This window comes from Vigna radiata, chromosome 3, assembly GCF_000741045.1.
Source record: "Vigna radiata var. radiata cultivar VC1973A chromosome 3, Vradiata_ver6, whole genome shotgun sequence".
Classification (NCBI taxonomy): Eukaryota; Viridiplantae; Streptophyta; class Magnoliopsida; order Fabales; family Fabaceae; genus Vigna; species Vigna radiata.
In genome coordinates this window covers 6,334,958-6,350,343 of record NC_028353.1, presented here as the reverse complement: position 1 = coordinate 6,350,343, position 15,386 = coordinate 6,334,958, and the positions used below count along the sequence as shown (strand labels likewise).

General features: G+C 34.9%; 2 protein-coding genes across 3 annotated transcripts; one reads left to right on the top strand and one right to left on the bottom strand.

The window, feature by feature from the left end:
* The first annotated feature begins 1,098 nt into the window (after positions 1-1,098).
* LOC106757438 (B3 domain-containing protein At2g36080-like) lies at positions 1,099-6,051 on the top strand. Its single transcript, XM_014640108.2, has 2 exons — positions 1,099-2,066; positions 2,417-6,051. Exons 1-2 carry the CDS (start codon positions 1,403-1,405, stop codon positions 2,677-2,679), a joined length of 927 nt encoding a protein of 308 aa, XP_014495594.1. The 5' UTR covers positions 1,099-1,402; the 3' UTR covers positions 2,680-6,051.
* A 1,691-nt stretch (positions 6,052-7,742) lies between these two features.
* LOC106757253 lies at positions 7,743-14,435 on the bottom strand. Of its 2 annotated transcripts, none has more exons than XM_014639884.2 (4): positions 14,305-14,435; positions 9,124-9,294; positions 8,795-8,954; positions 7,743-8,191 (listed from the first exon to the last, which is right to left on the bottom strand). In XM_014639884.2, exons 2-4 carry the CDS (start codon positions 9,259-9,261, stop codon positions 7,995-7,997), a joined length of 495 nt encoding a protein of 164 aa, XP_014495370.1. In that variant the 5' UTR covers positions 9,262-9,294; positions 14,305-14,435; the 3' UTR covers positions 7,743-7,994. The 2 variants fall into 2 exon arrangements, with proteins under 2 accessions (XP_014495370.1, XP_014495371.1); XM_014639885.2 differs by having other exon boundaries at positions 14,269-14,427.
* Between the last annotated feature and the right edge of the window lie 951 nt (positions 14,436-15,386).

Genomic DNA, 15,386 nt, shown 5'->3' with positions numbered 1-15,386 from the left:
AAAAAGGGTGTCTGAATCTACCTGGAAACTGAGGTGGGTTTTGTCTCCAACTCATAGAAAAGACATAATCTAAGTAAAGAAATTATTATATATACAAGTATGTATAAAAAAATAAAGATGAGTAGACAGCAATAGGACCATATAATAAGTAGAGAGAGAGAGAGAGAGAGAGTGTAGCAGAGACATGCGAGGTGGGGATTGAAACACGAATATGATGCAGGATTTGTGTGTTCTCTAATTAGAGAAATGAAATCTGATTAGTGTTTGCTAAGTGGAAAGAAGAGGAGAGAAATAAATTTTTACTCCTCCCATGCCTTTGTTTGTTTGTGGTGTTTTCTTCTCTTGGGTGTCTCCATGACGCATTCAATTTCATGTATATAGGTTCCTTAATTTGAAAACCAAGAATGGCCAAACACCAATAATGAAGTCATGCACGTGACACGACACTATTCTTTCATTATCTTCACCATAATACATTTTCAGAAGACTTCAAATGAATCACACCTATATTCATTTACATTCATATTCAACACACAACTTGTGGAGGACGTACGTGGACCACTCTAACTTAGTTTTTCCCTCCCTCCATCCATGCCACCGTTATTCAAATTCACACTATTTTGTCCAAAAACAACACATTTAAAGCAGAAAACAGTAGCAATAGTGGTAAGAAGGAGAAATGAAAAATGGATAGGGTTGAGAAAGAAAGAAAGAAAGAAAGAAATTATGATGAGTGGTGAGGGTTGGGAGAAAGGGTCCCATCACTTGATTTGTAAGCCAAATTACTAACATGGGATGTCCCTAATTACACCAAATTATTCACCTGTACTCTGCAATCTCTCTCTCTCTCTCTCATCTCACAAACATACATGTTCGGTCCAATTCAGTAATTATTTCATTTTAAAAATCTCACCGTGTCTCACTTACAACACATACAATACAACTCTGCGATCTCACTTTCATTATCATTCCATTTAACAGAAAAAGTAACCATCCTAATAATATACCACCAAGTTCACAAGGAAACAAATAAAAAATAAAAAACGTTAATTTAAAAAGAAACCGAAAAAAAAAGCATCGAAATTCGATACACCCAAAAAAACACTTTGTCTTTTTATTATTTTTCTTCTTCTTCTTCATATAGTAACGCACTTGGCACATTACATAACCTTAAAGTACTCTCGTACTCTCTCTCTCTCTCTCAAAAACACACTCTTTCTCTCTCTCATTGTCATATCTTTGCTAGGTCCATCAAACAGGCAGTGATTCCCCCAGCTTCCACATCAAATGAACCCATAATCATTATCATCACCACACGCCCTTTCTCTTCTCTTCTCTTCTCTTCTCTTCTCTTCTTCCTTCTTTCTCTCTCTCTCTCTCTCTCTCTTTACAGCAGCTCTCAATGTCGATAAACCACTACTCACCAGAAGCCAGACTATACTGGACCGACCAACAACAGGCCGCAACGTGGCTGGGAAACTCTCACACTCCTCGTTTCAACCTGAATGACAACCAGGAGGAGATGGAGGATGAAGAAGAGGAGGTGATGGAGAAGGCTGCTGCTTCTGTTGATGGGGCGGCGGCGGCGGCGGAGGAAGAGGAGGAGAAGGAAGCCATGTTCGAGAAGCCGCTGACGCCGAGCGACGTGGGAAAGCTGAACCGGTTGGTGATCCCGAAACAGCACGCTGAGAAGCACTTCCCGCTGGAGTCGTCGTCATCGTCGTCGTGCGGTGACAGCGCGAAGGGCGTGTTACTGAGTTTCGAGGACGAGTCCGGGAAGTGCTGGCGTTTCCGTTACTCTTATTGGAACAGTAGCCAGAGTTACGTTTTGACCAAAGGATGGAGCCGTTACGTGAAGGACAAACGCCTCCACGCTGGCGACGTTGTTTTCTTCCACAGACACCGCACCCATCCTCAACGCTTCTTCATCAACTCCTCCCGCCGCCAAGCCAACCCCCCCGCAAACGTTACCACCACCGCAACACCCTCCTCCTACTCTGCGCACCCTTATCCTGCGCATCAGCTCCCTTTCCCATACCAACCTCACTCCCTTCATGCAGCACCAGGTACGTTGTTTGGTTTAGTTTTGGATTGGAATTAAAAATAATAATGTAGTGTTAGAAGTAACAAAGCGTTGATTGATTGGTTTAGGAATTGAGTGAGATTGCGTAGAGAAGAGGGTGTGTGCCGCGTGAGGAGCACGCTCGAGTTATGGTTGAAGTAAAAGGTGGTGAAAAATAGGAATGAGATTTTTAACATAGGAGGGTTTGCAGATGTTTTTGTTGGGTTGGTGGGGCGGAAGGGCGGAATTTGAATATGATATTGTAGTATATGGTTAAAAGAATTGATTGGAACATGAAATGTGTATGATTAAAGCGCGGGCATTTGCACGTGTTGTAATGTTTTTTGCTTACAGGTGGAGGGTCCCAAGGACAGAACCAAACGACACCGGGAGGGAACAGTTCAGGTGGCAGGGTGCTGAGGCTGTTTGGGGTGAACATGGAATGCCAACCTGATAAGGATTCCCAAAACTCCACGCCACAATCCTCTTACACTCTCTCCTCAACACCAACAACACTTTCCCACCACCACCTCTTACACCCTCATACAACCTCTTTTTCTTCTTCTTCTTCCTCCTCCACCCCTCACCATTACCACATGCTACGTCAACAACCGTAATAATACTATTAGATATTCCCTTAATTACTTTTAGTCAATCTTCCTCCCATTAACATCGACCCCTCTTTATATTCTAAGTATATTTAGGTTGACGTTCAAGATTGTAGACGATCTTTCTTGTCTTGAATTAGGGAGATGCATGCAAATGGAAATGCCTTTGTATTCGTTTTACCGGATCTTCTTGTTCCCTCTCACTCCAGCATATTTATTTTATTATAAACCAGGCTGTGAATGCCAGATGGATCATCCAACATCTTTTCCATCAATTTTCCCTCATGTTATTATATATAGTATATACATTTCGCAGACTTTAAATCTCACCAAATTAAAGTTTTTTTTTTCTTCTAATTCTTACAATAATCGCCTCAAAAATTCATGTTAATTTGACTTTTTATTGATTGACAGTGCCAGATTCTTACACTGACGATGCATACAACTTACACCCGTTATATATTAAAAAGGCCAAGATTAAAAAGCTCTACATATTTTATTATAAACCAAAACTGAATATAACATGAATTGAGTAGTAGACTTAATTTGAGTCATGTGAAGTTTGATGAAGTCAAGATTGTCTTCGTTCATTTAATTGATTCAGCATCTTGGATTAATATGGATGGAAAACTACTGTTGGTTTCCTTTTACCCCGACAGAGCTAGCTTCATTCTCTATTTAATTATACTATTAAGTGGTGAAGGGCAACGAGTGCAAATAGATTAACCGTGGACGACAGTTAATTGGGTAATCTCATTTGTTTTTTGATGTGCACTTGGTGGTGTGGTCTACCAACCATTAGCCATACAATTGCAAGTTTGAAATATGGGAAGAACGGATTATAATTAAATCTCTCCGAAAGAAAACCTTTCAATTAAGTTTCATCATTAAACATAACGAATGCCGTGGATTGTCTTTCCGACTCGATAAATCTGCGACACGTGGAAGTCAACCAATCATGTTAATTAGCCTTTCCATTGTGACAAAGCTGTTAATCAATTAGTGTCTCTTCGAGTCATAGTGGAGTAGTTTATCCCACTGCAGAATCCTGAATTCATGGGATTACCTGCTTCGCCCATATTTTGGTATCCGGAAAAATTGTTCTGTTGATTCTTTAAACAATTTTTTTCATAACTTTTCACGTACAGAATTTCTACCAAAACCCTTATACCTCCTTTTTAATGGCACTAATCTAACCATTAAAAATTTATTGATTGAGTTGCTAACTTTGGAGTCCTCGGGTGAAACACCCATCGGAGAAACAGTCGAAATATTATGTACACTTTACACAACCATATACTCAATACGTGCAGGAAAAATAAAGCATCACATGATAATCAATGAAAATCACCAATAAATGTTTTGAATTTACTCGATCTTTTTAGATAAACTGATCAATACCTTTCTTTTCCTTACATTCCTCTCTTTTTCCTTCATAAAATCAATGGCACGTCTTACTTTATATGGGGTATGTGTCATAACTATTTAAATGTTTTCAACTGCAGTGGAAAAGAAAAGTAGGAATTAACATAATCTGTCAATGCGTGATTGCAACAGGATGTCAACCAGAAGAGAAATCACCAAGGACAACGATAGGTGGATGCGACATCTCATAATTGATCCAATTAACCCACTTGTCAGGTTCCCCTCAAACCCTGACTAAAAGGGAAAGGGAAAGGGAAATGAAGAGGGGAGGGGCAGAAAGAAAAATGATAGAAAAACTAGAAGGGAGAAAAAGAAACGAATCCCTGATTTTCTTACCAAACTTTCACACCAGAAGAGTAGCAATGAGTAAACCCCGAAGGTGGAGAGTAGTGATGGGAAAAGAAAAGAGACTGCAGCCAGAGGACAGATTCAGAATGTAAGGTATGGAGAGGTTTTGATGGGCCCACTGAGAGAGCTGGGTGACGTCATCCCAGTGCTAAATGGAGAATTTTAGGTCATTGGAAATCAGAAATGAGGAATCAATCTGCTACTGTTGGGATTCTGCCTCAAGATTTTCACAAGGGCTCATCATAATATACGTGGGAGGTAAGGTATGGTGCCACAGATGGTGTGCTGCTATTTGGCATTGGTGGGTATGATGGGTGGGTGGTGGGTGGACTTGACTTGACTTGATAGATAACACAGCCAAAGACGTACTACTAAGCCCACTCCTCTAGTTAAGCAACACAAAACCACATGCTATATGCTTCCACCTCTTAGTGGTGGTGGTACTCACATCTCAACTGGGCGTATATCATACGGATCCCGCTATCTTAAAAGTAAGCATGTTAATAAAATAAGTAATCTCAAACAAAAAACAAAACCCTAATCCCACAAGGTGTGTAATTTCAACCATACATAAATTAAGACTGCATAATCAATAACTAATATTACTTATTTTAGAAAATCCATATCCATATTATATGCGCAGATACAGATTAGCTGCTAGAGCCTAGAGGAATGATCATCATTCCAAGGGGGATATTTGGACTTTGCTTGCTAAGAGCTGATATTTCAAACTTTGTTTCCATGCAAGTTTTCAGGTAGAAATATCTGATGATGCATTTATTTGGGGAAGCTGAAGACAAATAAATTTGGGCACGTCAACAGACCATGGTCCCCCCCACCCCCACCCCGGTTGTGGCCAGACCTGTTTTTTATGGTCTGTTGTGTGCAGATGTAAGTTTTCGCAAACTATAAACAACACGCAATGATATAAAAAGGGAAGAGAAAAACGTTCACAACGTAACTAGGGTAAAATGTTTAAACAAACATAGGAAAACGGAGAATATAGACCATGAACTAAAAGGGAGACAAGGATATCCTTAACGAGCAAGCAAGTAAAAAACAGGATGTCACTCGGGCAATGCAGTACGGCTCAATTGAATGCTGTTTATATCAGCTATAAATTCTTAATTGTGTAATTCACAACTTACAAATACCTTCTAAAGCCTAGTTCAACGCTATAGACGCATGGCAACCTCAGGTTTTCTTTGTTGGCTTATTAACTGATTATTGGGTAAGGCACAATCAGTGAAATAGTTTTGGTCCACTGGAGTTTACTGATTTCCACCACTAAACCTCTCTCTTCAAGTTTATAGCTCCTCCGCACCTACACGCTATTTCTAATGTTTTATTATTCATTAAGGTGATGTGGATCCAAGGTGAAAAAAGTTCCAAACTTCTGGTACAACAGAGGTATTTTCAGGTGAAGAAAGACAGTTTCACTGACTGAAGTTTTAGCTGTCGTACAATTAACTGCCTATATAGACGACGGGCAGGTGCTGAGGAAACGAGAATGTGACTCCTCAATGAAGTGCTTTTAATCAATGATCCAGCACACTTAATTACCAAAACTCGAGTACAAGTCCCTGCCTTGGATCTTACCGAGGAAGAAGAAACAGAATAATCAAATTTTTTGAGAACCTGGGCGGAGAGAGAAGAGCATGAACTGATCACTGTGCCTAAACAGTGGCTTCAACAAAGCCTTTTTGCTTTCAATCAATATGATCGATATGAGTTCCATCCAAGTTAATGCAAAATAATTGTGCTAAAGAACGACAGGAGTGCAGAATACCTTTAAGAGTAATCAAATAGTGTGTCACGCGATTATCAGGGGCCCATAAAGATTTACACAAGAGACCCATTGAACTCCTGCAAGAGAAGGCATCCAATCTCTCTCTGTGTGGCTCACACTGGCTCTGCAAGTGGGAGGGTCCTCGGATTGTGGTGTTTATCATTGCCCTACACATAATGGCCTATCAAAGAAATGAAAGGCTTTGACCTGCAGGAGTGATACAGTTATGCGTAGATAGTAATACAGTACAGATGACATTAAAGAGAAAAATAAGAGAGCAATACTATGAGTGTTGTGTATCTTTTATGCCACACCACTTGGCATTACTTTGAGAGGTGGACGAATCTCACACTGTACCTCCTTTAGGTGAGCTCTAGAATAAAGAGCACAAGTGGGAACTCTATTTCTTGAAGAATAAAGCACGTCTTCATATTAGCATCAACACCTACCAAATCTCCCTTTGCATCTCGGTAACCTAAGCCTCACGTTTCAGCATATGAACTACCAAAAACAAAATTAAACAGATTAATCACAAAACGATGCTCTTTCCTGCATCCATTCACATGGAAAGCTCAACAGGCTCATCCTGACATTCATTCTCACTACAGAATAGTAAAGCTAAAATGTATGACAATCTTGTAAATCATGCCCTTCAAGTTATAGTACTAGTGATCCAAAACTTGAGATATAAAAGATTCTCCGCAAACTATGGCCACGAGGGAAGGCTGAAAATACAATTCCTACCCATAACGTTAGGCATACAACTCTTACCTGAAATAGTAAGAACTATTCCTCCATAATTCAGACCAAGACTGTAGATGCAATCTTCATAAAGAAATAGACCCATATACCAGGCTTATCACCCGAAAGAAGGAATCAATAATATTGTGGGGACCTAATTTTATGTCTCGTCTCTGCAAGTCTTTTCAGTCATCTCATTCTCCACAACAATGCCAAAACTATTCAACCTGGCATCTCATGACCCAAATTGTCTGCCACATACATATTTTTAAATAAAAATGACAAACCGAGGTAGAAGCGCTAGCTCAAGATTCAGCTGATAATTCAGCCCACCTGCATAGCCAGCAGTATCGTAGAATGCCAAAGTAATTCTACCTAGGAAAAATGATAAAAAGATCTCCAGTAAACAGTATTAGACAAAGATACCGTCCAACCCAACCCAGAGTCAATCATATATGAAGATTTCATTATATCATCTTTTAGCAGGTGAATTCACATATCTCGAAGTGAATAAAACAAACATACAATAGTGACCTTGAAATGGGTTAAATGCATACAGTGATTGTATTCCATGCATCCATAAGCAGGAATGGGGAGAATCAAATTAAAGGACTTCGCCACCACCCCATCCCTACTTAAAATCTCTCACATAATAGGATCAAGCACGGCAAGAAAGAAAGCATAACTTGATGTGATTACTTGAATAGTAAATTGAAACCATAACTTCATGTGTATCTTCAGGGGCGCACGTATAAATGATAATAGATAATAAATCACTAATAAGCACCTAAAATTAAAAAACTCAACAAAATTTGCAAAAACAAAATTCAGATCTACTAATAGATGTATAGTATCCAAAATACACCCACTTTGGAATATTCGACTCTTTATGTTTAGTGAAATGTACATTAAAACCTTTTAATCAAGAGGACTGGCACTAATTTCTGTCAAACTTCATGCCTTAGTCCAAACTACTGGTGGGTCTACCAGAAAAGAAGTATCATCCTTCCTACAAGCAAGTTCAAGTTGGTTTTTTTGGGGGTAGATCAGCATCTTCTTGCGTATTGGAATCTTCCTTCTTCTCCATCACTTGCTGAACACCCTCTTGGTACCCCTCTATGAAACTTTTAAGAGCATCTCTGTATGCAGATGCTCTGGTCATGTACACACGCTGCAAAGCAGGTCTGAGGGTCTCCATTCCCCCTCTAGCAGCTACGGCTGTAATTTTCCATAAAAATGCACGTGCTTGGTCAAAATGAAAAAGTACCTTTTAAAACTCATTATTCAAAGCAATGAGGGAAAATTTGACTAGAAAAAATTGGTAGGAAGACTTAAACCAAAAAAGAAAGGAGAGAGAGGTTATAGCATAAAAATCTGAAAACAGAGGTTTAGAGAAGAAAATATAGGAACGACAAAGAGTTATACTCAATTTGGGTTGCACTCTAGTTGGTGAAAACCTTCTATTAATTGTTCGAGCTAATCATAAGTGTTTTTTTCCGCAAGCACTGCTGACTTGATCTTCAGAAGCATCCTCATTGGTTTTTCTCGATGTAAACCATTAAGACATTATAGTTTGATTAAGTACTTCACATAACTAGATGAACACACAGTTTATCAGTTGGAATTGAAAACATGTGAGGGAGTTTACAACAATTCACGCTTGCTCAACTATGTTAGATACACCAAAGAGTATAGGTACAGAATAACTAATGTTCAATAAATCCACAGCAATAAGAACCGTTGTACTTCAATCATAACAATCCTAATTTTGACATCAATTCCCACAAGCATAATGATTTTAAACTAGAGAAAAGATGGTACCGAGATCCTCAAGTGTTGAGGGTTCTTTTCCTTTAGCTGTTCTCTTTTCATCATTTGCTTCAGCAGCCATGTCATCCTTCTTGTAATCGTCTGGCCGAAGGTCAGGACCAATGTCACGAACCCAGCTTGCGGCATAAAGCCTGGAAGCTCTCTTCAAAACCTGGACATTGAATGTATCAGTACATTCTAAATTACTAACTCAGACAATTAACTAATCCACAAACACCATGAACAATAAACCCTAAAACCATGTATGTCAACCACAATAAGCTATTTCTGATTGAGTTAAGGGGTAAAAATTAGAGGGAAAGTAAACCCTAAACCCATACCCAGATACGCTCATCCCTGGTCAATTTGCGACGCTTTTTCATGTTAGGAGGGTCCGGCAACGAAGAGGGGAAAGCGATTTCTTTGAGATCATAGCGTATGTAGTCGTAAATTTTCCTGCAGACAACCCTCAGTTTCATTTGAAACTCCAAACTGTGAGATTGTCACCGTAACTGCAAAGAGCAAAAAATGGACATCCAATTAGTTCGCAGAAAAAAAATAAAAAACTAAATCAAGTTAAAATTTAAATCTTTAATTAAATTTAGGGTAATAATAAACTTGACAATTTTTAATTGAATCACAATTAAATTTTTACAATCTATTGAATATTTATAAATTATATATATATATATATATAATCTATAAATATTTCTAATGAATCCTATAATGACTTCTTAAGTGTATAATCTGAAAATAAAAGATACTTTCAGATTGTACAATTAAAAAGGATAAAATAGGAAAGAAATTTATGGAGTTCAGAAAAAAAGTTATGGAAGTGAAAAAGAATTTGTTATATAAAGTTTGTCACATATTTCACATGCATTTCATCATGATACCAATCATTATCAATATAACTTAAGCATAAGCACTCATGCCAGTAATATTATTTTATGTTATGACTATGTTGTCTCGTGATTGATCTGCTATCCTAATATTTGCTCATTTACATGACAATATTGACAATGTGGTCTTTACTTCAAAGGTTAATATTCAGTTCATTCATATATTCTTCTCTTACAGCCAAAATGATGTTTTCTTTCTCCATATAACATCCAACATCGATCTGGTCTCATTTCACTTACTCCTTAATTAACAATATCTATGTTGACATATGCGCTTATAGTGATTGAAAGGCTTAAGAAGTATATCTAAAAAGGTACAGATTATCACGCCAAGGAAAAAAGAAACAGTGGCGCTCTAGGATGGGTATTCAATTTCAGAATAAAATGAAAAAGGTAAGTAGAAACTTTTGCAGTGATTTCTTCAACTTCTAACTTGTACAATTTTCAGACCTCAATTGTTGTTCTTTGTCTGTAGAACTCTTCTCACTCCTTCCTTCTCTGATTTTTTTCAAAAACTCCAGGACCCTTAACATTAGGACTTATATAGCCACAAAAATGAACATTCCCTCCTATTTCACACCTCTCTAACATATTTTCGAAAAGAAAGCTATAAACGAAAAGATATGAAGAGTGTGACTGCCACGTTGCCGTAGAAGATTGGAAAAAGTTTGAAAAAGTGTCAAAGGGAAAGGAAAAGGAATTAACATGTGTAAGAGAAAAATGTGATGAGACGCGTGGCACCTCATGAGTGTGGGAATGATTTTAAGTGGAGTGTAAAAAGAAATGAAAGAGAGCTAGTCTGACAAAAATCATTAGGGTGACCAAAGGGGTGTAAAAAGAATACACATCGGTCCACAAACACATTGGAAAAAGATGCACAAATAAAATGAGGTAGGTGTAAAAAAAACAAAACTAAGTGATATGTAAGAATTTTTTTTTGTTTTAAAAAAATGGGATTACTAATCAGAAATAAAAAAACTAGCTAATTTTTTATTAAAAAATTTAAATAAATTTTATTTTCATTTCTTATTATTTTCTTTCTATTCTTTTTTCCTTTTTCTTTTTTCTATTTGCTGTTTTTTTAGTTTAAATTTTGAATTTTTTAAATTTCTAATGTTGTAAATTTTTTAATTTCCTAATTTTCTAATAAAAATAAATTGTTTATTATTTTTCATTTTTCTATATATTATTATTATTTATTATTTTAAAAACTATTTAAATACTTTTATATATATATATATATATATATATATATATATATATATATATATACACACACACACACTCACACACTTTTTTTAAACCATAGAAATAAATTTTTATTTATCCAACGAAATTAGATGTTGAGATATTCAAATCATGATTCCTTACAAAATTCTTCACATGTCATATGGTAAACCATTTTGTATTTTGATTAGCAACTTCAATAAGGTGAATCAAATATGGATTGTGTGATTCATGATTTGGTTCCGCCATGGACGATTCATGAAGAAGAAAATGAAAAAACACGAAGATATAGGATAGAGAAGTTCAACTAAAAAATCATTATAGGAGATAAAGTTCAATAAAAAAGACCAAGTGCAAAAGATGAACAATGAAAAAAAAAATCAGATAATAGAACAAATAAGTCAAATAATAAAAAGAGAGAGTAGAAAAAGAATAACTAATAAGAAGAGATAAAATGAACATGTGAAATGAGAGAAGATGAATAGTAAATTCAGATAAAGGAGAATATGAATAATGAGAATGGTAAACAACTTTAACCCACGAAGAGGAAGATGAATACTAAATAGTGAAGAGGAAGATGATCCGAGAGAGAGTTGATGAATTAATTGCTCTTTCATCTTTTTTTTCTAGTGACAGTTTTAATGAATAATAAGGTGCTTAAATGATACTAACTTATCTAAGAAATGTATATGTTACTTTTTATAAAACATTAATATAATCTTTTAGGAAAAAATTAATTATTGTTTAAATTAATATATAAGTGTCATTTATTTATTTATTTTCTCATTGTTCTTTATTAATTTCTTTTTTATTTCATTTGTAAAAGTTTCACAATATTATTTAAAATAGTATATATTATTTCTATATTTATTTTATTATATTTTTTATATAAAATTAGTCGTTATTAAAGATTTATTATTTAATTATTTGAAAACAAAATAAGTTTACATTAGTATACAATGTTTATTGCATTTTTATTTTTTATATAAAAATGAGTGAATTGTAATCATTTTATTTATTTTATTTTTTAAATTATTAAAGTTGTATATCTTATAATTCATGATAGATTCGATTAGCCATTCAAGATACGTAAAAGATATAACAATTCGAATTTTACATTGAATAGTTATAATATTTATATATTATTTTACCTTTCTTATTTATATTTAATATTAAACTTACACTTACATTCTAATTTATAATTATAATAAATAAGTTAATGTACTAGAACAAAGACAAAAAGAAAAATATGCTGAAATTAATGATCCATTTACTCAGACAAAAAATTCAAAATCCCTTGACATTAGTAGGATCTGCTATCACTGCTGTCTTCCAATGGCATAAAATGCCAAACATGCAACTGGAAAAGTAATAATTAGTTATGGCTTATGTTTGGCAATGCAGAACACAGTGCAGGACAGGGTGGAAGCAAACTTCTTTTCTTCTCTTGTTTAACTGTTACTGTATCGTCTTATGTTACTTGCTGCACTCTATTATTCGCTACATGGGTTTATAGTGCAGAGGTTTTTCATTTAACAACTATGCAGAATTCATTTCTACACCAATTTACTACAAAAAATTCGGTATGTCATTGAACATTGATTATGAGAAAACCAAAACCCTTGTGCTAATGAATATTTTTTTAGGATAATGAAATACGATTCAAGTGCAAGTGGAAATGGAAAGAACGAACTAAGAAATACAATAAAAAGGGCCAATGGCAGTGAAAATGCCGGTCATAAATCACAAAACCAACCTCTCATGGGCCTTGTGAATTGCCAAGGCCAACTAAAGAAAAATCCAAGAACTGAAAGAATGTGAGGCAGCAAAAATACATAGACACTATGCCAAGATCATGATATCAATCTTGGTAAGTACTGTAAATGACCTATGATTAATCACCCTCCAAATTCCTCTACATCTATTTAGAAGGGTCTAAACATTTTCGCTTCCAACACTTTAAAGAAATATAAATTTTCTTTACTTTCACATTTGTCACCCTTTCACTGCGTTAATTTTTATTCAAGTCTTTGTTACCTTATTTTTCTTTGCTTTCTAATTTTATTTCATAAACTACGTATGTATATGTATGTATATATGGCTCTGATAAGAATATATTCTGGTTTAAAACAGTATAAATAAGGTATAATACTACCAAAGATTAGAGCATATATACATAATTTATTTATCATTGACTTGATTCACAGCCTGCCAGCCTAAAAGGTAATCAATTTATTCATTCACCCATTTCACTTGGACTATTCTTGCGCAACCAAAATAACAAACACTACTAATCTCTCCGTCCCTCGGCATATGAACTTGGCATTCAACTAACACCAATCATTCTCTGCAACTAAGAGACCAGGAAATCATTTTGCTTTTCAAGCTTTCTAAGGTAATCAAATCTTATTACCTCTCTGTGTTTCTTGAAGCTGCCTGAACCAACTACCTCTCTTCTTCCAAACGAGAAACCACTGCTCTATGATTTAAACCACGTGTGTTTGTATCTTTAATAGTAAAGGAATTATTCTGAGCCAAAATAATGTAATATTATTGAATACCGAGAATCCATTTATGTTTCACACCACCATCAAACTTAATCTTTTTTACATTATATTTGTGGGTTTTTCTCACTTATATGTTGCATAACTTGCCTACTTTTATTGAATGTGATAATTTACATTAACACTTATATTCTAATAATAACAAAAATTTCAGTTTTAAACCTGTTACCAAATGTTTTTTAAAACGGGTTGGGACTCCATCATATAGGCTGGGGAGCAAAATTGTTTTAAAATTCCGACTCATCTTTAAATGGAACCTCTTTAACAATGAACAAAAGGTAATCGATCTAGGTAGAGTTGATAACTAACATTGAAGCCATACACACAGATATATTTATATAGCAATTTGGAGGCGTGTTAATGCCTCCAAACCATAAACAGTATATGAAAAAAATTTAGAATGTTAGCAAAATATGTGCATATCACTTCAACAAAGATAAAACTCCAGTGAGGACAACAAATGTGAAGTCAAAAGTAGCGGTAAATATATCCTGTGTATTGAGCAGTAAGCATCAGGAATCAGGAAGACGAACATTATGGATTTTAGTTCACAATCGCAATTTTATTTTTCTTAACAACTAGAGCTGGTATGGGAACAACCTACAAATTTAAATTTGCACGTTGTAGGTCAATCTTAAACAGACATAAATTTTACAGATAGCACCCACCCGAGGGTTATGCACCCACAATCAATAGCAAAAAGGCAAGCACCTGACACAAATAATCCTTCATAAATTCATTCGACCAATATAACAAAATGTACATTCAACGTGAAGCAATGGGAGAACAATACCAGGGGAGGGGAGGCAAAAGAGTGGAGAAGAGGTACCGGCGGAGAGGGTGAGGAAGCGTTGGGTGAGCGAAGAGGAGGATGAAGAAAGAAGATCCCGTGGAGAAACCCTAAGCCATAGAAGATACTGGAGGGATCGTGGGATACACTCAGAATTTTATGTGTATTGAGACAATTTTCTATTAGTAACAGAATATTTATAACAGAATATTTGTAACATCAAAAATATAATAGTATATTATATAAAAAGGTTATCGCAAGTCCAATATTAATAATAACAATTAATAAAGATAGAAAAATAATTTAATATCCGAAATTCACTGATATTTTAATATCCACTTATAAATGAATCGGATGTAGGTATTATATTATTCATACTCCGATATTCGTAAAAACTGAATATAAAAATTTAATTTTTATTTTATTAAGTTAAATTTAATTAAAATTAACATTAATTTATATTTTACAAGGTTAAATTTAATTAAAATTGTATTATATGAAGTATACCGATCATAATTAATTGTCATTTATGGACAATTAACAGGTTTTAATAGGTTAGATTACCTTATTCTTTACAAAATATGCAGTATTGATCTTTGATTGCCTAAAAATATACTGCACTAATTAATAGGTTAAATTGTCTTACTCTTTACAAAATATACAGTATTAATTATTGATTATTGGGTTTGATTGCCTAAAAATATAGTATTATATAAATATATAATTGATGTTCAAGTACAATCTTCTTCTTCTATCCTAATTAAATCTAAACCTTTTTTTAAATCTTGAGTGTCGAAGTGTCTTTTGCTCGTTAACAACCCATTGGAGTAAATGACATTCTCAGAAAGGATTGAAGACCAAAAGAGAACAAAGGACAGAAGGACGACTGACCTTTGGACCAATTCAACCGAAACAAAAATTAAATTTTAATTTATATTTAATTTAATTTTTATTATATTTTATATATTGTTTTGTGATTCTATTTAAATTTTATTTTAATAATTTATAAAAATATATTTTTTTAAATATTTGCGGGTATCCACAAATATCCGCGGGTTTTAAAATATCCGCGGATATTTTTTAAGCGGGTATCCATGCAGGAGCGGGTCGGGTAGCGGGTG